This window comes from Moschus berezovskii, chromosome 20 (assembly GCF_049115385.1).
Source record: "Moschus berezovskii isolate FMDL1 chromosome 20, NW_MosBer_1.0, whole genome shotgun sequence".
NCBI classification, from domain to species: Eukaryota; Metazoa; Chordata; class Mammalia; order Artiodactyla; family Moschidae; genus Moschus; species Moschus berezovskii.
In genome coordinates, this window is record NC_142479.1 from 50,501,190 (window position 1) to 50,523,547 (window position 22,358).

The following is a 22,358-nucleotide window of genomic DNA, read 5'->3' on the forward strand; positions in this document are numbered from 1 at the left end:
TTTGAAACCATTGGTGGCAGGGTTCAGTCACTGACAGCACAAGTTCAAGAGTTGAATGATTTCAAAAGCCCTGGTCTCAGGAGAAGATTTAATTTTCATACTGGGGCAGTGGTTCACTTTAAAACAAATTTTTTAGTCCTAAGAATTAACTAAAATCCAAAATGCTGTCTTGAGTCATGAGATCCATCAGTTGTTGACATCGTCTTGATCTGCATCTAGAACTCCATTGTAATTTTTAGTCGTGTGTTAGTTTTTTGTGAAAACTTTTGTTTAAATGTAAACTTCATATCAACACTGTCAGTTTTTTGTCTTAATAAAACTATATAGATTTATAATCCTTGATTTTTGTCTTGTCTTGCTAGAAACTCTCCTTCCCTTTTATTATTTTATAGATTGATCCTCTTTGGGAGCAACCTGCACACTTGAACGGTTTTATTCTTTTTTTAAATACTATAGGCTTGAAAATCTGGTATCTGGTATGAGTCTTTTGAGTGGTCTCACCATATTAACTTAGTATTTACTGAGCATTCACAGTTTCTACAGAGATTACAAAGATTGTCATATCATTCTGTCTTCATACTTCTCAAAATGTGTTTAGCAGTCTGTGACTTGCTAGCAGTTCCAAACTATGATGCGTTTGGAAACACAGATTTGGGGGTTAGCTTTAGATCCTGACTAATGTTACATAGATTTGTATGACCTTAGCTAAAGCCAGCTTCTCCAAATTTTTCAGGTATTGGTCCTGTGATTGATCAGTGAATTAAAATGTCATCCATTTTCTTAACATCATTTTCTGCCTATAATTCTAGAGCCCAAACAGAACTAGATTCTTTTTTTTGGGCTGCGCTGGGTCTTTGTTGCTTTGTGTGGGCTTTCTCTAGTTGGGGCGAGTGGGGACTACTCTTTGCAGCACACTGGCTTCTCATTGCTGGGGGCTTCTCTTGAGAGCACAGGCTCTAGATGCACAGGCTTCAGTAGCTGCAGCATGCAGACTCAGTAGTTGGGGTGTGTGGGCTTTATTAGAACATGTGCTCATGGGAGGGGGGTTTGGGAAGGGGAACTCATGTACACCCGGGGCGGATTCATGTCAATGTATGGCAAAACCAACCAATATAATACTGTAAAATAATTACAATAAAAAAAAAAAAGAACATGGGCTCAGAACTTGTAGTGCACAGGCTTGTTACTCCATGACATGTGGAAATCTTCTGGATCATCCACTGCACCACCAGGCAAGTCCCAGGACTGGATTCTTGTCAGTTACAAAAGGGGAAATAGGATTTCCACTGAGATCAATTCAGCTATACTCAATAGTTGAAAGCATTTGTTCCAAATAAACTGAGTGTAGGATTTCCCTGGTGGTCCAGTGGTTAAGAGTCCTCCTGAAATGAAGGGGACACAGGTTCTGTCCCTGGTCCAGGAACATCCTACATGCCATGGGGCATTTAAGCGCGTTCCCCACACTGCTGAGCCTGTGCACTCTGGAGCCTGTCCTCTGCAACAAGAGAAGCCATCACAATGAGAACTCCACGCACAGCAATTAGAGTAAGCCCATCCAGTGCAACTAGAGAAAGCCGGGGCACAGCAACCAAAACTCAGCATAGACAAAAGTAAGTATTTTAAAAAAGAAAACCATATCATTCTTTCCCAGAGAAGACACTGGAATTGATAATGCATGCAATGAGAACTGAAGTGAAGGTACACAATTTTGTTATCTTTAAAAGCCAATTATCACACATTTCTAGACTCAAGAATGAAAAAAATTCTCCAGTGATTTTTGAAGCCACAAATGCATGCAAAAGTGTTAGGGAAGAAGCCACAACAAATCTTAAGCCTCCTTTCAGAAAGTACTTGTAGAGCGTGTCTTCAGATGTGCAAAAACATGTCGGACACCTTTGACAAAACTGCATCATCATAGACCTTAAGAGTCAAGGAGATACATTAAGTTGTTGCCCTAATTACCGTTACAGAAGAACAAGAGCTAACTAATTTGGTGACAGAATCATTGTCTGACACTGGCAAAGCCAGTCCAAAGAAAATACCTTGCTCCTTTACTGCCTTTAGTTGCAAGTTAATAAATAGAAAAACACTCAAATGGTACTGCTCACGAGGAACTTTCTGCTTCCCAGTGGCATTTGAAAGTCTTGACTACCAATTATAAGTAATTTTAATAGTTGAGTTTTTAAGTACTTATATTCAGATGTAATTTACAGTCTATGGTCTGTGACACTGGGAATCTGTATTATAAGGTATAGTTATTTTCCTCTTAGAGAAAGGGGGAATGCTAGAAGAAATTGCTGCATCAAAATAATTTGGTGGAACTCTGAAATCCAAATTTCTGCAATGGCTCCAAATCCTGAACTATGTATGGAAATGGGCTGTTTGAGATCAAATCTATCTGATCAAGTCATATTAATCTGATGTGCATGCAAGTTAGCCTTCTCATAAAGATGTTCTCATTTAAAACTCAGAACTGATAGGAATGAACCAAGTCTAGGTTCATTGTTTTCCCGCCACTAGAATTTGATTGAAATACAAATACCACTACCAAGCCAGCATTCAGCTTACTTAGTAAAAGGAAGTCTTGGCTTCCTTCACCTTTTCTTTTAGCATCCTGATGTTCAGGTGTGTGGTAAGAAGTGTGATGTAGAAGCTTAAGATCCTTGGACAACCATCAGTCTCTGATCTGCACATCACCTTGGTATGACTGTCCAGCAAGGTTTTCTCTAAAAGTTAGTGATTCCCTAGCCAAAGAGTTCAGAGTTGTTTCTCTCTCATCTGTATGACTTTTAATCAACTTGGCCTTGGGCACCTCCTTTTGAGTAAACAGATGGGTACTGAAAGCAAATGAAATCTGAAAAAAAAAAACCATCCTACTGGGACAAAAAGCATAGTTGGCCCTGCTTGAAGCAAGTAGAGCAAGAAGTGTTTCTAAGGCTTTTTTTTTTTTTTTTCTTGGCTTAGGCCAGTTAGGTGGCAGAACTCTGAGGCAAGGCTAAAACATTTAAGTTTACAATATATGCTGACTAGTTTTTATTAATAAACAGCTAGTGTTCATTCACCAGCAGGTCTGAGTCTGCATTCTGACCGTGTTGGTTTGCATAGTTTGTGATCGTACCAAAGCTACTGTTCATGCCATGAGGATTTTAAAATCCTAGCTGACTTTGACCAGTCCTGCCCTGTTTACTGTTTTGCATAGCCACAGATCAAGCTGGGCTACTTTGGGGCCTGGCTCTGGGACATGGGCCTATAGTTTCAATTACTGCTTCAGCCCTTAGCTGAAGATTGGAAGGCTTGTTAAGACAACTGAATTAGCCTCATTAAATTTGTTTGAAACAAAAGGCAGAGCCCCAACTCTTGGGTCTTTTCTCCCTCTCTCCAGATGAACTAGATTTTATTTCCTTGGTTGAAACAGCAACTGGAATTAACAAATACCATGCAACCTACTCCATTATACAGTTAGATTGGAAAAGAACCAGCTTTAAGATTTAATATGTCTGCACATTCAAAAAGGAGGAAGACAAAGGTTTCTATCCTACTGATTGTGAAAATATACCTCTTCAGCAAGAGCCCATAGTCTCACTCCACCGGCGACAATTTGTACACTAGATCTATGTTTCTCAACTAAGTCAGGCAGACATGAACTTTCAAAGAAGCCCTAGATCTAATAAGGACTGGAACTCAAACCACGCATTAAGTTTCACACTTATCCCCATAGTCCCCACATGCTCATTCTCTACTGTAAGGTTCAGAACTAGAGGAAAGAATGACATCTCTGTGTGAGAAGTGGAAGTGAAAGAAGGGTGCTTGGTACACTGACAAAATGACAAGTTGAAGGTCTGAGTCACTTTCACTTCCCAGATAGATCAGGGATAGGGAAAAAAGGCTTAACCATTCATCATAGTCAGTAATCAAACACATGGATTTTGCTAGAGCATGTCTACACTTGGTTGTGAAAATGACTTCCAGGAAGGCAGACCCCAACCTGGTACCCCTTTCAGTACACGCATAGCATCAATGCCCTAGAACTATGTATTTAGTCTGAGCTTCTGAAGCTGTTGCTTCAGTCCCTACTGGATGAGTTAAAATAGGGTGGTGGAGATGCTTTTCTACAAGGCACTTGTTTTTCTAGCTACTTGCCAAACAGACCTGAAGAGCAGGTCTGCTGTAGCTGTGGGTGGTAAAATCAGGAATGAAGGCAGCCTAAGATACGACTCCATGGAAAGTACCTCCTCATTCAACCGCTGCTTTTAATTGTTCAGCTTTCCTCAGGACGAGCGAGGAGTCAGCTATGAAGGCCAGGTCTTGACACTGGAGCATGTCTCTAGATTTCTATTTTTCCCCTCGGTTCTGTGGGGTTTTTTTCTATTTTTATTGAAAATCTATTTTATTGATACTGAAATAGCCCTGGTTTCAGCAGTAAGACCTTACGTGGGGCAGAGACTGAAACAATGGATGTGGGACTTTCCTGGTGGTCCAGCAATCAAGACTCCATGCAGGGGTAAGGGTTGGATCACCCATTGAGGAGCTAACACCCCACATTGCCTGAAAAAAAAAAGGATCTACTTCCACTGCCTTACATTATTAAAGAAGTGTGGGAAAATCAGTTTGAATGACGCCTAGAACTAAAGACAGAGCAAGCTTTTGACCCCTACCCAAAAAGACACCCAGAAGTTTGGTCCTGAGGCCTACTCATCTCCCTGTGAACTCCAGGAACTTATCTCACTTCCTGTCTCAGGTGTAACAGCTTTCACAGGCCTTACTTGAGTTCTCATATCTTCTTCCTGCCAGAAAAAGCCTTGAAGCTGGAACACCCACTCCACCTGCCAACAGCAAAAAGAGGTCAGCCCCACAGCAGTGCTGACCAACTTGGCCCAAAGCCCCAGCTAATCAGCAAGCTCCCAGACACAGCTGTACATCTCTCCATAAGGGGACATGAGGGACGGGGGTGACCAAAACATACTTTCTCAGACCAGAAGCAACACTAGCAAAGGGGAGGTAAGGCATTTTTCTCTTAAAATCTCAAAAAAAAAAATCTGTTTAAAAAGTTGCAAAACTAAAGTTAAAGCCTAATTATGTACTAAACAAAAATATGTATACACGTTTCTAGAAGCAATACAGACATTACTCTGAATTTCACTTGTCACAGTTTTCTATATATTTTTATCAGCAGTTTTTCCAACTTTTTGGCCTTTTTTTCTTTAAAATGTTTTATTTGGTTTACAGTCAGTTTTGTTGTTCAGTCCCTAAATTGTGTCTGACTCTTTGCAAACCCATGGACTATATAGCGTGCCAGGCTTCCCTATCCTCCACTATCTCCCAGAGTTTGCACAAACTCATGATTCATGTCCACTGAGTCGGTGATGCTAACCATTTCATCCTCTGCTGCCTTCTCTTTTTGCCTTAGGAAACAGCTCTTATTTGATAGGACTGCCCCTTCCAACTAGGGTTGGTGGGGGAGGGGGTGGGAAGCCATTGTAAATTGAAACAAATTAAGAGCTCCGCCTTACTCCCAGAATTCTATTCCACCCCACAGAATTAACTCTAGCAGCAGCAGCATCACTGAACCAGGTCACACAGTGGTACATGGGGAGTTCCAGATCACAGGTTTCATGATGGAGAACACAGCATCCAGCCCAAAACCTTGTCTGGTAATCTCACAGAGACTGCCAAGTGGCCATTCATTACTTGGGCATTTGTAAAGTACCTACCTAGATGGGCATGAGGCAGTTCTAACAACCATCTGGTACCTTAAAGCATTTACCACCTCATACGCTCTTGTTTTTTTGAGGGAGAAGATTCTGGTCACCTCAGCTGGAAAGGATTTCAAATGCCTTAAACCCTGGGGTCAAATTGTCTGTTCTCTAGTTCTGGGGCCCTGCCGTTACAATGACGTGCTGGGCATGTGCTGGTCCGTCGATCTCTCAGGTTTCCATCATCACTGTCGTCACTGTGACTACACTCCAGCTGGCAGGTGGGACCACCAGAGAAATAACAGCACAGTCAATGTTAAAAATGTAGTTTGCCGCAGGGGGACAGGTAAGGAGCTGGGCCATATGACAAAACCCGCCTAGCCCTATGAGAAAAAGGCCAAAGGACACTGAATCCTTCCTCTAAAAGGATTCAGCTGGCAAACCCTACAAAAAGGTAATAAACTCATTTTTGGAAGATTTAATGCAGTATTGCATTGTCAACCTCCCCCACTCTTCACTACCTTCCCATAAGAGCTTTGCCTTAGCCACACAATGGTCAGTGCTCTCCTCTTGGGGCCTATTTCCTTTACACTCAGTTTAAACTCAAAATAGGGAAAAACTGCACTTGAGAATGAATCATTCATTTTATTTTATTTTGTCATGTGCTCACAGCATCTTTCTCTCTCTCTCTCCTCTCCCTGGCAGGTCACAGAGATAAATTAAAAATAATCTACAAGGAAATAATTTATAAAAGCACTTCCCAGGCTCATGCCTTGTGGGGAAGAGAATCAGTGCTTCCCCCATTTGAACTCATTCCTGTTAGTCTGGGGCAGACAATGCTCTAGACCCAGGCAGAGGTGGGGACAGCAGTAGGCAACAAAGACACTGGGGTCCAGGGACCACCTGGTCACCTTGGTGCTCCCCTCTGCCTCCCCCAGGCAGTCCTCCAGAAGCCCTTGCTAAACCAGGGTATGGAGAAGCTGCCTGTGGCCAATAGCCTTGGGGAAGGGGTACCCTCAGCCCCCTCTTACATGCACTTCTCCTTCTCCTAGAAAGAAACCCAAAAAGAAAGCAGACAGACACCTCGGGACAGAGGAGAAAAATCCCAAGTGTTCACACGGTTACACGGAGTCTTTATGGCAAAGAGAACATTTAGCAGCTTTGAATATTGGGGTATCTCCTTTTTACTCAACACAAGCATTCTAGACCCTATAAGTGAAACAGGGCTCAAACCCTAAAAAAAAAAGCGCAAGAAAGTCTAAAAGGACTAGTTTTTGTCGTCGTTGCTGGGTTTCATATTTTTTGTCTTTCCAGTGACAAGCCCAGTTGTTGGTAGGGGAGGCCTGAGGGAAGGGTCACTCCCCAATGTTGTGCTGAATACTGCCTGGCTTTTCCACATCATCCCCCTGCCTCAGAGCAGCTCCCAGGAGGCTGCAGGCCCAGCACTGGGGGCACTGCCAGGACCCCAGCTGCAGAAGAACTCCAGGCAGCCGGTGAGGGGCGGGGGCACATGGGCAGGAAGAGAACAGCATTCGCATGCAGGCTCAGCTCAGGGGTGACTGGGCACAGAGAAAGATGGATGGCAGGGCAGTTGAGTGACATGCTTGGTTGGGGCTGCTGCAACACAGGGCCTGTGACCCTCGCCTGCTTACTGTTTCATCCTAACTCTTCAAGTCAGTGTAGGGTCCCAGTGGCTCCCCTATGACTGAAACCTCACAGAAAATATCATCCAAGAGCTCCCCTTCAGGGATGCCAAAGTGCAGGGGCAGGAGAGTTCAGAAGCCCCTTCCAGAACCCACTCCATGTCCCACCCCTCCCCTGGGGTGAAGTGGGGTTTACTCACACCAAATGATCTAGTCTCCCCTAAAACCTGCGGCCTGGAATACTGGCCAAAGCAAACTTAACCTGCCCTTTGATTTTCTTCCCGCTTTTTCTTTCCCTTCCTTCCTTTCTTTCCTTCCAGGAAATGAGACTGACTTTCTACTACCTCCCCCTCTCACAAGTCCCTTCCTTCCCATCTGTCGGCCTCCAGCAATGCCAGCACCACCCTTCCCCTGAAGGAAAGGGGAAGGGGTGAGGACCCTGTCCACCCAAACGGTCTGGCCACTTCCACCCCCCTCGCGGGGGGAAGCTGAACCAGACAGCGCCTGCCTCTTCCTGTCCACTGACCCGCAGTCATCCCCTCTGAGAAGATCTATTGGATAAGAAGGCATTAAAGTCCCCGCTGTAGGTCCAGGTCCAGGCCCAGCCCTTCTCCAGTTCCCATCTCGGTGAGCATCAACCCCCTTCCTCCCCAGGCTCACTTTCTCCGGTCCTTCGGCTTCCTCTCCTGCCGCCGGGCCTGCTGGTCGGCCAAGGCGCGGGGAATGAGAAGGACGCTGCCGTCCCCGGCATACTGGAGCGCGTACTGACTGGGCGAGTAGGGCCGCCCGTTCTCATCCCGCAGCCGCCCAAACACCTCCTGGTACAGGCTCTGGACCTTCTGCTTCATCTGCCGCAGGGACCGGAGGAACTCCACCTTCTCCCGCAGCAGCCGCGCTTTATCACGCTGCAGGTCCTCCACGTCCCGCTCCAGGTTCAAGATGGTGTCCAGCTTGCGCTTGCGGCAGTTCTGCGCCGCCATCTTGTTCTTGCCGCGGCGCCGGATGTCACGGATGAGGCTCAGCTGGGCCTCGCTCAGCTGGTACTTGGACAGCAGCTCGTTGAACTCCTCCACAGGCAGGTTGATGATCTTGTCGTTGGTAAACGGGATCTTCATGGCTCGGGCTCGATGCTCATCCCGGCTCATCTGCTTGTCCAGGAAGTCGGCCTGCTTCTCCTTGCTGCCCTTCTTGAGAGTGCTGGGGGGCGGCAGGTCGGCAGAGTCGAGGGCACTGGGCGCCATGTTGTACGTGTGGTTGTGCCCAACGTGCTCCAAGTAGGGCAGGCAGGAGAGCTGAGACGGGTCCTGGTAGCTCATGCGGCAGAACTTGGAATACTCAGGCTGGTAGCCCACAGCGCCCTCAGCCTCTTCCAGATCCAAGGTCTCAGAGTCAGAGCTATAGCCAACAGCACCTTCCTCAGAAAAGGAGGAAGAGGCTGAGGAAGAAGCAGAGGAGGAGGCAGAGGAGGAGGACGAGGACGAGGAAGAGGAACTGCCTTCAGAGCTGCTCAGGGAGGAAGGGCTATGGCTGGAGTCCAAGGAGAGGCCTGAGTCAGAATCAAATTCTTCTTCGAGCTGGGAGGCCTGCACTGGGTTAAAGCCTTCTTCAATGGCCAGGTCCATCAAGCTGATTTCATCCAGCATGGCTTCATCTAATAGACCCCCCAGCGGATCAGGCAGCTCAGGGCCGGCTGTGTCGTTGGCCGTGCCATTGAGCTGTGGCGGAAAGAAGAGCCCCGCCAGGTTGGTGGAACCAAAGGTGGAGTTGAGGCTGGTGGAATTGCTGGGGACCAGCGGGAGCAGCGTGGAGCTGCTGGCCACAGGCAGGCTCTCCACCTCTGGGCTGAAGAGTGAGAAGTCCTGGCTGCAGCCCCCCAGGGATGCCTGATGCAGGCTGACATTCTGATTGATGGGAGTGTTGGGGGCAAGGCTGTAGTTGGTGTTCAGTGGGTCTCCTGGAGGGGCATTATACAGGATTTCACTTGTTGATGTGTTCACTTCCATGGCCTGGGAGGAGAGACGAGTGTCACCGTTCACTCTGCGCAGATTCCCTCCCCTGGTGTGGCTGGGGGCTCACACTAGCAGGCACCCAACACAGGCATGGCCGCCTGGGTATAAATGCAAGAGACGGGAAACCAGAGCCCATCAAGTGGGGCTGGGAGCAGCCTCAGCTCCCAGCCCCACTTGATCCACCAGGCCTGGCAGAGACGGGCCTGTGGACTGCCCCCAAGGCAGGACTGATGGGCTCCCAGTGACCTCTGGCCAGACTCCCCCATCATGGAGGGAGAGGAAAAAAGTTCCTAACACTGCGAAATCAGCACAGTGAAGAGAACACCTGGCGCTGCAGTGAGACAGCCTAGCTGCACCACTTGCTGTAAGACCAGAAGCATTTCACTCAGCCTCTCTTTGAGCTTCAGTGTCCTCACCTTTAAAATAATAAAAGGGCTGGCGAGATGACGTGAGGGCCAAGTAACTGACAATGGCTGCAAAGGACTGCAGGAATGTCAGCCTGTTTTAATGCTAAATCTAGGAAACACCTAGCCAAGTGATTACCCGCCTGAAGGAAAGGGAGAAGGAGCACCTAGGAGGCAGGCCTGCTTTAGAAGCCTCGGTCCCGGGGCTGCTTTTCCCAAACCCCAATCCTGACTCCACCCACTACTGCCCCAGTGAGACACTGGACAGTTACATATCAGCATTCCCACTTTCCTGATGAATCAGAAAGGTGTTACTCTTTCTTTATCCAGAAGTGGAAGAGCAACTGAAAATGAAGATACCCCATACTAAGTCTGACAGGTTTGTGTCTGGTTCTGATAATCCTACCTGCATTTCCATGATGGACATGAGATCTTGCCACTGCTGTTCCAAATCAAATGGCGACTCTGTCCCAGTCAGGAGAGGAGACAAAAGGTTGTTCTGAAGACCTGGGGGCTCACTCTCACTAGGCACTGCTTCTGTTATGCTGGAAATGTCTGCTGGAAACTAAACCAAAACACAGAAGATTTAACGGGAGGAGGAAAGACCACCTTCTGCTTTCCTCCCAGAGACTACCGCCTGAGGCTCTGTATCTTCCTTCCTCTGCATTCACCCCCAGCAGCCAGGATAGGGCCAACACCAAAAGCTGGCCCCTCAGGCAGCCGCAGAGACACACCATGTGCAGGCTACCCTGCTGGCTCAGTGGGCTCTCCCTAGAGTCCTGCTCACCTCAGCATTCTCCCCAAAGGGGCAGGTGGCCTCCAGCAGCCTAAGGCACTCTTCCAAGGACAGGGCTGTCTGGTCCTCCCCACCAGGCACCTGTGGCAACAGCAACTGTTAAGTCTGACTGACCAGGCCTTGGCTGCCTGTGGGCCAAAGCCCCTTCCCCAGCCTTTCCAAGGGAAAGCTGGAAGGAGGCCTTGTGTGGTCACAGGGCTACACTCTCCCTACGTCCCCAGGCTATCGGCTGGCCGCAAGTCCCAAACTCCAGGGGAGAAGACAGAGAGTGGGAGGGTTCTGACGCAAGCAGACAGCCACGAGGTGCTCTGCCTCCCGTGTGCTGTTCTTCATAAGGTGTGGTCCCCTCCACTGCTGCTGCAGCTCTTCCACTCCCACTTCCTCAGCCACCACTGTGACTTAGAGATCCCAACCCAAGATATACATTCAGGCCCATCCCACAGACACACACTGCCTTCTCTAAAGAGAAGTTTCTAGAAGTAGGCAGAGGTGGGAGTACCTGTGCAGGGAAGCTCTCCCCAGTCTCTCCATCCACTAGCAGGTTTCGTGCCAGAGCTTCTGCACCCTCGCCTGGCCATGTGTCCTCTTGCTCTGCTCCATCTCGCAGTTCCTTATCCACATCCTGCTCCTTCTGGCGATGACTGTAGTCAAAAATCTCACGCCCAGCCCCCAGGTCAATATCCTGTCGCCAAAGGATGTCAATCAGATCTATGTCCTGAAAGATAGAGCACCGTGACTTTAGCTCTGGGGTCCAGGGGCCCCTCTCTGTCCTGCCCCTCAGCAGTCCCTCCAAGCATCACCCCAGCTACTCCTGCGTGGGGTTGCTCCCAATCTACACCTGCCAGCTTCTACTGCTGTCCCCTCCATACCAGCAAGGTTTCATTCATCAATTTCCAGACACCAGCCTCCCAAACAAAAAGAGAGCTAGCAGAAACCTCTAGCGTGACTATCACCACACTAGCCTGTGCGCTTAGGATCTGGACCAGACACACAGCCAGGCCAAAAGGCAGGGTAATCTCTCCACAACTTAAGAAGGAAGGGCGAAGCAGAAGACACCTCTTATGTTGGGAATGGGAATCCCTTAAAACTTGGTTTGTAGAAAAATGGCCATGGCTAGCAAGGGTGAACTGTCAAGCAGAATTGCTTCGCAGTGGCCAGGCTTGCATCAGCCTATGGTGCCATTGTATTTGCATAAAGGGGAGGGGTGGGCTGGAGAGGAAAATCCCTGCATTTGCAACCACCTGATGCAACCAATGACAACCACAGGCTACCTCCAGCCCTCCCTACAGCCATTCCCCCTCTCCCTGGCTGAGGCAGGAGTACGGATGAACACCCATAACTCTTAGCCCAGGCTCACCTCAAGATCCATCCCTGCTAGAATGCCCACTCTCAGCTGATCCCAGCAAGCCGCCTCAATCCCCGGAGAGCCTCAGGCGGTCAGATGATCCTCACTGGGCACCCCACCCCTGCCAAGGCCAGCCCCACAGTGTCCCCTCACACCAGTGCTCACTCCCTCACCACACCCCAGGACTCACTGACTGCCATCAGTCAGCCCACTCAAGGACATAGCCCCCATCACCGCCCAGCCACAACTGCCGCCTTGGGCACCAAAATGCCTCCCTCCCACTCTACCCTGGCGCCTCCTGATCAGTTCCTGCTCCAACTGCCACCCCCATTGCCACCCAGCATACCAGCATACAATCCCAATAAATAAGAGACATTTGGATTTCCTATACATGCATGTGGCTGAAGAAACCCTGAACTGTTGCCTTCTACTCAGATGTTAAAAGACAGATACTTTCCATAAAGCATTATCCTTAGCTTAGAGCTTAGACCCACCTCCCTAACTCTGACCAGCATCTCTTTCCCACTGTAACCCTAATTCTAAGACCTCCCAGGTGTCTCCCCAACCCCCAGTCTCCCCACACACACCAACCTGAACAGAAGCCCTGGACCCAGGAGCAGAGGGGGGCTGGGCCACCCGGTGACCAGCCACCAAAGAGTTAAGGGGCCGGCTCCCTTTGGCATGGCCCCCACCACTGTGAGAGCTGCGGTCCAGGCGGGTCATGGTCTGCGAGATGAGCCCCAGGGCAGCTGGTGCCGGGCAGCTGGACAGGGGGCTCCAAGGAGCTCTTGGCTCTCAAGGAGCAAACCAGGCTGGAAGGGTGGCCCCTTGCTAGCTCCGAGGGGCCCAAGGAGGGTGCCCCGCCCGTGCTGCTGCCTGGGCGGCCCAGCCCAGCCCCCTTTCTCCATCCTGAAGCAGCCCCCTCCCACCTCACAACCCCAGTTCCACTCAGGCGCCTGGCAGCCCCCACCCTGAGCTCACCGCAGAGGCTGCAGTGAGATGGGACTCCCACCCCATGCTCCGTGCTCAAGCTGCAGAGGAAAGCAAGCTCCCTCCTGGGCCTATCCTCCCGCTCCTCCCTTTCTCCCCCTTCCCATGCCCCCCAAACTTGTTACCTAGGCTGCAGCAAGGAGCCAATCCCCTCCCCCTCCCACCCCGCAGGTCACTGCTGAGGCTGCAGAGAGCCAATCCCCTCCCCCAGGTCAGCAGCTGGGCTGCGGAAAGAGCCAATCCCCTCCCACTGTCGTTACCTAGGCTGCGACGAGAGCCAATCTCCTCCCCCAAGTCTCCGCTGGAGATGCGGAAGGAGCCAATCCCCTCCCACCGCCTGTTACCTAGCTGCAGCCGGGAGCCAATCTCTGCACCAGGGCAGCTGGAGAAGCTGCCGCAAGGAACCAGCCCATCCCTGGGCCGCCTCCGTCTCCTCAAGGAGACGCACCCAGGGGCGGGCAGCCCCACCCAGCCCAGTCAGCCAGCCTGGGTGGCGCAGTGAGAGAGCCCTGGGGGGAAGGGGTGCCACTCTCCCTCCTGTCGCATCCTGCTTACCCAGCCCACTCAGGACTGGACAGACACTCCTCCCGCAGCTTCCCTGGGAATCTAAGTTCTTCCCTGGAAGTGGAAGGAGTTTTCCCGTTCCTCTGCAGGGCTGTGGCCAGTCGTCCTCAGGCCCAAGGATTAAAGCTAGGCTGGGCAGGAACCCAGTGCGCCCAGATCCACTGGGAACCAGGGGCTTTGTCACCCCAGAGCAGGCCAGAGGAGAGGAAGGGGGAAGCCATCCACACACAGGCAGGGATGTCATGGCGCTGGCCAGGCCTAGGCAAGAGGGAGACAGGAGCCTGAAGGCCAGCATGAAGGGTGCTCTGCAAAGTCCTGGACACAAAAACATCCCCTGCCCCCGCCGCCCTTAACCCCAGCTGTTTTCAAGAGCATTCTCTGCCTAAGCCCCAGCTCACATCTCTAAAGCAGAAAGTAAGACCCTGACAGAATCAGGGTCACAATTCTGGCTCCCAACCTCACTGCTGCTCCCCTTGCACCTAAGGTCAGGTCAGGGACAGTATGTTCTCCAGTCACAGACTGCTCCTCCTTGCCTGCTAAGAGCTGTACACAGGCCACCCCCCGCTCTGGGCAGAGTGCCAACCTCGAGGGGAATCCTATCCCTGACAAGGGCTTGGGCTATAGCTGTCCATCGAACAGACCTGGCAGCAGGAGAGTGCTGCCACCCCGGGGATAATACCAGCTCCAGCAGTGCCTGTCACATGCTCTGGACCTGGGTATTTTTATCCCTGAGTTGCTGAGGAAATGTTGTTCTAGACACAATAATCCTCCCTTCCCCCACACCCAGCCTGGGCCCCTAATGCTGACCCATCCTCAACCTCCAAAGGGAATAGTGAAGGCCTGGGGTCAGGAAAAGAATGAACTTCATGAAGGCCAAGAAATGCAGGGCAGCAGGGTCAAAGTCCCAACCCATCCAGTTACATTGAAAATGTCCCATCCCTTCCCAGGAGAGCTTCCTGCAGGAAGAGGAATGAAGCTACGCCTGCAGGGTTCCCAGAAGCTTGAGGAGCTACCATGGGGTGGGAGGATGGAAGAGGAGACTGGGAGGCACACTTCTTCAGACCACTGTGCCAGACTGGAGCCCATTTGAAGGAAAAGAACAGAGGAAGCACAAGAGAGGTAGCACTGTAAGAATCTCAGAAAAGAGGCACTTCAAGGCAAGGAGTGCTCATGGCCCCCAAATTGTAGTCTTCCTCAAAGTAGAGCTAGTATGAGCCAGCTAAGCACAGAGCAACCCTGGCACGATGGACATTTGGGGCCAGGTTAATCTGTTATTTAGGGGCTGTCCTATGCTTTTTAGGAAATTCAGCAGTATCCCATGCCTCTCCCCATTAGATCCCAATTACACCTTTTCCAGTTGTGGCAACCAAAACTGTTTCTAGACACTGCCACATGTCCCCGATACCACAAAATCATCCCCAGTTGAGGACCATGGGCCCAGAGGAAGCCACATGATTTGACAGTCACTACATGATTTGACAGCACTAACATTCAAACAACTGAACTCAGGAACAGGCTTGAAGGCAGGATGGGAGTCAAAACCTGGTCTGATTGGTAGACAGAGCCAAGTTCTACAGCTTCTGTAAAAGTTTCAACGTTATCTCCACACCCTCTTCTTCCCAAACACTCCCTCCATGCACCCTTGCTTCAAGACTCAGCCCTGGAAAATCCAGCCCAGTGCAATCCCTCTTTCCCTAACAGCCAGGCAAGCAAAGCAGACCTTTTCCCAAGCCCCTTAAGACTGCATGGCAAGACAGGGTCAAAAGCAGAGTTCAAAGCCATCTTATCACACTAGTAGAGCAGGGGCAGCAGAAGCCATGTAACACTCTTAAAGGCAACTGCATCACCTTCTTTCCAGAACAGAATGTCAGCTACTCGTCAGGAGTTCGGATCTCTGACAGTTCAAAGCAAGCTGATTTCAGCAGCAGAATACAGTTTCTCTTCTAGCTTCCAGCCCTCCCGTCCCTACCCCCTGCAGTGGGCCTTTAGCAAAGAATGGGAGCCTGGCCCTCTCCTGGCCAAGAATAACTATCTAAATCTACCCCCTGGCTCAGGCCCAGGAGAGCCGACTTATCAGGACCTTACAACAACAGGCCTGACCACAAAGGAGGAGAACCTTAGAATATGTATGTGTGTTTTGATGTGGGGGGAGGTACAAGGCAACAGTCCACAAAATATCTGTGTCTTAGCAACAGATATACAGTGCATCAAAGCCCATCACAACATGACTCCCTCCCCCACCCCAGGCCTCTAGGACTCATGTTGAAATCCAAGCAGTAAACACACAGGCATGTTCTAGGAACCTCCCACTGCCCTGACAGTACATTTGGAGGTGGGTCAATTCTAGTCAGACAATCCAGCCCATTCCTAACCAAGAACAATGCCCGAGACGCCTTGGAACCTATCTGGTTCTTTACAGGGCTTAGTACAACAACCATACTCCTTCAGGATCAGCCCAATACACCCCCCAACCCCAGACCCTTCCCACCCACCGCTCCACAGTGCCACTAACCTCTTTGGTTAAGTCTCCACTGACTGGAGGGGCTACAGCTCCCAAATCCTCCAAATCTTCACTGAATCCCTGCTCCGTTTCGCTTTCTCGCACCCCGTTGTCTGGGCCTGTCACATCTTGGAGACCACTGGAACTCTCGAGGGCGAGGCCTGAGCTGGGCTGGCTGCCAGAGACAGACCCCTCTGGATCCCGGTGGACCAGCCAGGCGTTAACCTCAGTAGTTGGCACCTGGAACCTGTCCAGGGCCCTCACCTGATTGAGGAGTCGCCGGGCAGTGAAGTAATTGTCCAGGTCTATGCTCTTGGGGTGGATACCATAGCCATCCAAGGTATTCCTCAGGTTGTGGAACTGGGTCTGAGTATAGGCAGAACTGGGCCCCAGGATGATCTCCCGAAGTGGGGGGAGCTGTGAGGTCAGGTAAGTATCCACGTCCACCCGCACCCCAATCAAACTGAGCAGAATGGTGAACTGGAGGAGTCCTTCCGTTAAGTATTTCTTCAGAGAAAGCATTGCTGAAGGACCAGAATGTTTATGTTTTTTGGTTTTTAAATCTTCTGAAAGACAAATCAAGGCCACTGCTCTGCTGCTCCAGCCAGCAAGTCACCCTCCTCAGTGCCAAACCCTGTACCCCACCCTGGCAGAACACAGGGGCTGAGCTCCCTGATGGCCTCAGAGGAAAACACACCCCTTGGAGCCAAGGCCACACTCCAGACCACATTCACTTTTCCCTTCTTGACACCTCACCTCTGAAAGTACAGCTCACCCAGTCCAGGCCCTCAAGGCCCACGTGACTTACTGCCTCCACAGTCCACATAGAGTCACTTCCTCACTCACGTCAGTTGTCCTCTCTGTAGGTTCTGTAGATCCCACTGCAGGCTGTTCTCACAAACAGCTGATTTTTTTTTTTCCTCCTCCTTCCTAAGGTTTATTTTCTTTGGCTGGAGCTACAGGCCTTTTGTCTTGGGTCAGAGTGTCCCGCCTCCTCCACACTTACCAGGGGGGTTTCCAGAGAAACCTGAAACAGGAATCACAAAAGCAACAAAATAAGGTTCTATAATTTTCATACCAGGATCAAGGCAGAAGGTAGGAAACATATTAAAAGGCCACTTTTATCTCTTTATTAAAAAATAAATCCAGTTATTATACTCCCGGAAGAACCACAAAATCCTGTACAGATAGAGCAACTATGAAAGGAAGGTACTGCTCACAAGGGATCTCAATATCTGGATATTAATTTTGTGATGCTCTAAAACGTAGCTCATTTTGGCTAAGCAGATAATGCCCAGGGCATCCAAAATATTTTACATGTTATCTGATTTACTAACCCTCCCCCACCCCATTACACACTACCCAGCTTCTATTTTTAGCATGAGAAGTCCATTTCCTATCTTAACATAAAGTTTGTTTCCCATCTCTCAGAATAAAACTGCCTATAATTCTTGTCCCTTCAAGTTCTTAGGAGAATTTATTAATGCGTGGGAGTGTGAAAGGACACCACCACAGAAAAGAATAACACCTTTTGTTTCCCCAACTTTAAAATCTGATTTCTCTTTTCTATTACTTTCACATAAAAAAAAAAAGTGGGGGTACTGGCGGGATGGGAAGGGGCCTGTGACAGGATTATTCTGTCCAGAATTTGAATACGCATGTTTTATTTTCATTCATGTGACTTTCTTATCCAAAGTAGAAGGATATGGCCAAGTCTTCAACCCAGACAGCCAAGTGGGGAGGGAGTAAACCTGCCTTTCAGTTCTAGTCTCTACTTTTGAGCTTCCATTAACCTTATAAACCAAGGCATAGCCCTCTGATCTCCAAGGCTATGACCCACCTACCAACTTCATCCTAAAGGGAAAAACACAAACATACACACACACACCCAAAGACAGACAGACAGACAAACACACACCCCTTATCTGGTTAGAGTAAATATAACTGCGACCCAGAATTCCTGCTTACACTACCCTCCAGTTCTCACGCAATTTACTACTAAAAACCTCCCAAGAGCAATTAAGTTCCAGAAACCGGACAAGGTCCCTTAAAGATCGAGTAGTGCCAGGTCTGAGCCCGGTCCCACCCTGCCCCGGATACCCGAGTCCGGCTGGGACCAAGTCGCCATGCCGCTCCTGGCGCCTCGGCTTCTAGCCTTCTGGGCAGCAGCGAACAAGTGCTACTTTCCTGGCCTTGACCCACCCGGACGGCCAAACCCCACCCCGCCTCCGCCCCTATAGCCCCACCCCGCTCCCAAGCATAGGCTTAACACCACGCCTTCTCAGGCCCTCAGCCCTCCCCGTCCAACCCACCCCGGAGCTGGAATTCTCCACGGCCTTTCGGCCCCTCCCTGCCAGGCCCAGGGCCCGGCCCCGAGGCAAACCCCGCTCGGTCGCCCGCTCCCGCCTCCTGCCCCTCAGCTCCACCCCGCCGCCCTTCACTCTGTACGCCTCGGTCCCGCGGGACTGCGCCCCTCCCGTTAGGGAAAGAAATGTGCTTGATACCCGCTGCTGAGCTCGGCGTCCGCCGCTGCCACCACAGCAAGCCCTCAGCCCGAGTCCAGGCCTTGCAGCCGCCACCGCCGGCCGGCCTAGAGCTCGCCAGCCTCCGCTTCCCTCCCCGCCCCCTCCTTCCCCCTCACTCGGAAGCCCGCCCTCCGCGTCCTCCCCGGGAATACGTTTCTCCAATCAAAGAGCCGAGATGGCGGCCGTCGCCGGATGTCGCTTTGACTGATAGTAAAGAGAACCCAATAACTGAGTATACCTCCTTCTCCCTTTACCGGTTTCTCAAGACTGACATGGTCCGTGGCCCAATAGGCATGTAGGCCCGCCCCGCGGCGTGGGCCCACCAATAAGTGGGGCGAAGGCCACAGCGCCGGGCGTTTGGGACCCTTCGGCCGTGCTTCGGCCGCAGGCGGTATTACAGCTTGGGCATGGAGTGAAGTAAACAGGCTGAGCGCTTCCAGCGCATTCTTTGACGGGTATAAGGGCTTAGGGCTGGGAATGGGAGGTGGTATCACCGCCGGAGCGCGGAATCCCCCCATTGAGGGTTCCCACGGTGACTTGCAAAAGTCCAGTGAGACCTGAGAGGCCGAGGTAGGGCAGAGCATGTGTTTCGCGTGGTGTGACGCTCGTGCCGCCATCTTGAGTGCTGGCAGCGGAACCCGCTCTCCCAGTTTCCGCTCCATGAGGGCCTGGCACTGGGCCCTTTGCCATTCAGGGATCGTTGCGCCCCATGTCGTATGCAGGTCGTGTGGACGGGTTGCCACGACGGTGGTGGGACGTTGGGGATATGAGCGATGTGGCATAATTAGTGATTTTCGTCACGATACAAACACCTTCTCTGTCCGCTCTTCCCCCGCCTAACTTCCCACGCAGGTTAGTTTTGCTTTTCAGAAACTCCTCAGTTTCTAGTGTTCTCCAATCTCTTCTAACCAACATCTTTGATTTTCGAACGTTGGTTTACTCCCAGCATCACCTTGGGGAGTTTTTAAGCTTGCACATTTTGAGGCATCACACCAGAGTTTCTAAGTCACTTATCCTCGGGTGGCAGCGTGATAACCTTGTCCATTTGGTAAACGATCCATAGTGCGAAGACCCCTTTTAGACAAGCACTGAGTTGGAGTTCGTAGTACGTTGTTCCTAGCTGTGGGACAAAGAGGCGTTGACTCAAATTCTTGACTCCCGAGAAGATCCTGCTAATCTAGTGGGCAAGTCGTTGGTCCTTGTACAATGAAGGACAAGGCCAGCTGATGAGGTCGAGTCCATCACATGTTTGGAGTTAGGAAGCTCAATCTGGGATGGTTCACGGATTATAAATCACTTTCACTATACAGCAGTATAACCATTGAATTCTCTGAAAACTACTGAGCTAGCTACCCATTTCAGAGATGGATTCAGAGAGCACATGTTTTATTTTCTCGTTTTACTGTCTTCCAGAAAATGCTAGAATATGAACTCCATTGAGAACTAGAATTTTGTGCATTAATGATTGAGTCTTCAAAGCCTAGAACTGTGCCTGCAATAGTAGACACTCAGTAAATACTTTCTAGGAGTTCCTCAGGGGCCTAGTGGTTAGTGACATGGGCTTTCACTGCAGTGGCCTGATCAGGAATTGAGATCCCACAAGCCCACAGGGTAGCTATAAATAAATAAATAAAATCTGAAAAAAAAGAAACTTGTGGAATAATTGAAGGGGAACTCAAGCAGTCCTGTGATTAAACGTTCTTGTTAAAAACAAATTAATCCTTGGAGGAGGTGTGGTTTTGGAGGATATGGCATATTATCAAGGAAGTGATGGCCATTCAGCCCCTGAATAAGACAAATATTAGATAAAAATTAAGGAGAAATTGGTAACTCTAAAAATATATCAAGGGGGTTGAGAAGAAAATATTTTAAAACCAAAGTATTAGAAGATACCAAGGCTAGACTAAAGTTACTGGGCTTAAATACAAGACTATTTTGAGAATATAGGAGGGACTGCATACGAGGAGTGGCCATCTATTTGACATAGCAAATAGAGAACAAATTTAAACCTTGACACAGTTCTGAGAAAACAACTGAGCAATCTTTTATCTATAGGGAGTCAGAGAAGCTTAGCACCAACAGAATTGAATGTGTTGGACAGTCTGTATTTTCCAAGTTTGAGTTGCACAGTACGTTACCAGGTGTCTGGGATGAAAAATAAGGTCATTAGTACATGTAAGAGTAACATGAAATCAAGATAAATGTTTACTGAAATGGCAGCTGTGGGTGGGAAAAGATACACCAGGGACATTAACATGTGATATTCTCACATCACTGTGGAAGCCTTAATTCACTTGGTCACTTTTTAATCACTCACAGGTTTTGCCCTCTTACCCATTGTCTCCTTTCCTTTCTCTCCTTTTTGGGGTCTTGGGTCTGGAGAGAGTTGCAGGCACTGAGGATAGCAGGGGCTCCCTGTTCATCCTTAAGAGAAGGGGTGGGAGAGGTATGGAGAGGTCTTTTGTTTTGCCCACACTATCCTATTCATTCTCTTTTCCCTCCCAGCTTCAAGTACTATGTTTCAGTTCAGTTCAGTTCAGTTCAGTTCAGTCGCTCAGTCGTGTCCGACTCTCCGCGACCCCATGAATCACAGCACGCCAGGCCTCCCTGTCCATCACCAACTCCCGGAGTACACTCAAACTCATGTCCACAGAGTCAGTGATGCCATCCAGCCATCTCATTCTATGTTTAAATGTGTATAATAATTATTTGAGCGTAAAGTGGGAGAGAGCTGAATTAGGAACTGTTTTGTTGGTTAAAAAATGACTAGGAGTAGTCAGAAAAAGTTTTCTGCTTAGCGTTTACTGAAAAGGTGGGAAGAAAAAAAGGAAAGACAAAGAATTGCTGGCCCATTGCAAGGGCTAAGGAGAATCGAGATGTACAGACACTGTCAGCAGCCTGTGGTGAGGCCTGGCAGGGTGTGGGCGCCCAGGATATTTAATAGTACTCTATGTGGGAAGTGGAGATTGAAAGACTGTCTTGTCTTCTACTCTGTCTAGAGTTTCAGATCAAGTCTGAGCAGGTGCAAACCTCCTTCCCAGAACCCACTCATTAACTTTGTAAAATCCAGGGTGTATCCTTCTTCACCCAGGAAGCCTCCCTCTCCCCCACATCACCCCCCCCCTCTTTCTCTGCCTGGAACAGCTGTTAACAGGACAATTACCCAAGAAGCAAAAGAAAGATCCCGTGCTGATGTGTCATCAGTCCTGGTATATCCATTAAATCAGACCGAGAAGCCCACTGGAAAAAGTGAGCGCATGCACTCACTCCCTGAGGGAGAGGCTGAGAGCCACCAGTCGAACCAGGCCCTGATGTGGAGACTCCATCCAGGCTGCTCAGGAGAGAAGGCAGTGGGAAGCCAGGAAGCTAGTTCTAATGCACAGGAATTCAGGGTCATACAAAAAGCCAGCTATCCCTGGATATCCCTCCTTGCCCCAGTGATATCTGTGTTGACCCACCTTCCTCCCTGGGGAAAGCTCCACCATGCAGGCATCCTCCAGTCATCCTGCCATGATGGCTTCTGCCAAGAAACCCTGGGAGGAGGGCATGTGGGAGGGCAGACTGGCTGCCGCTCCAGTTCTTCTGGAATAGCAGGAATTGCTTTTTCCCCTAAGGGGAAACTCAATCTTTCTGCTCTCTTGTGGTTTCCTTTCTTTAAAAATGTTTTTAAATGTTGTTAATCTATATAAATATTTTTCACCCCCCCCCAACTTCCAGCTAATTCAGGGGAATGCCTGAGATTTCCTCACAGCCCTTTTGAGAGATTCTAGGATTACACCCTGTCAATACTAAATGTTATCTTGTTTTACAAGGAAATCAATTAGTTCTCCAGCTAATCCAGACATCTGGCTCCCTTTCTTACCTGGTAAACACCATTAGCAAGCTTGTT

General features: G+C 49.7%; 1 protein-coding gene across 6 annotated transcripts; it reads right to left on the reverse strand.

The window, feature by feature from the left end:
* Nucleotides 1-6,325: 6,325 nt before the first annotated feature.
* NFE2L1 (NFE2 like bZIP transcription factor 1) lies at nucleotides 6,326-22,013 on the reverse strand. 6 transcript variants are annotated; one of them, XM_055407653.2, is made up of 7 exons: nucleotides 21,928-22,013; nucleotides 16,701-16,971; nucleotides 15,957-16,468; nucleotides 11,045-11,260; nucleotides 10,537-10,626; nucleotides 10,156-10,314; nucleotides 6,326-9,342 (listed from the first exon to the last, which is right to left on the reverse strand). In XM_055407653.2, the coding sequence occupies exons 2-7, from the start codon at nucleotides 16,768-16,770 to the stop codon at nucleotides 7,993-7,995; spliced, it is 2,397 nt and encodes a 798-aa protein (XP_055263628.1). In that variant the 5' UTR covers nucleotides 16,771-16,971; nucleotides 21,928-22,013; the 3' UTR covers nucleotides 6,326-7,992. The 6 variants fall into 6 exon arrangements, with proteins under 6 accessions (XP_055263628.1, XP_055263626.1, XP_088685140.1 ...); XM_055407651.2 differs by lacking the exon at nucleotides 21,928-22,013 and adding an exon at nucleotides 18,449-18,596; XM_088829014.1 differs by lacking the exon at nucleotides 21,928-22,013 and adding an exon at nucleotides 18,045-18,164 and having other exon boundaries at nucleotides 11,045-11,227.
* Between the last annotated feature and the right edge of the window lie 345 nt (nucleotides 22,014-22,358).

Excerpts from the sequence above, each read along its gene's own strand:
- NFE2L1 (XM_055407653.2), bottom strand. The coding sequence starts at position 16,770 with ATGTGGACTGTGGAGGCAGTAAGTCACGTGGGCCTTGAGGGCCTGGAC. Across the intron at positions 10,627-11,044 it reads GGGAGAGCTTCCCTGCACAG|GTGCCTGGTGGGGAGGACCA; the intron begins GTACTCCCACCT and ends CTGTTGCCACAG. Across the intron at positions 10,315-10,536 it reads CCTTTGGGGAGAATGCTGAG|TTTCCAGCAGACATTTCCAG; the intron begins GTGAGCAGGACT and ends GTTTTGGTTTAG.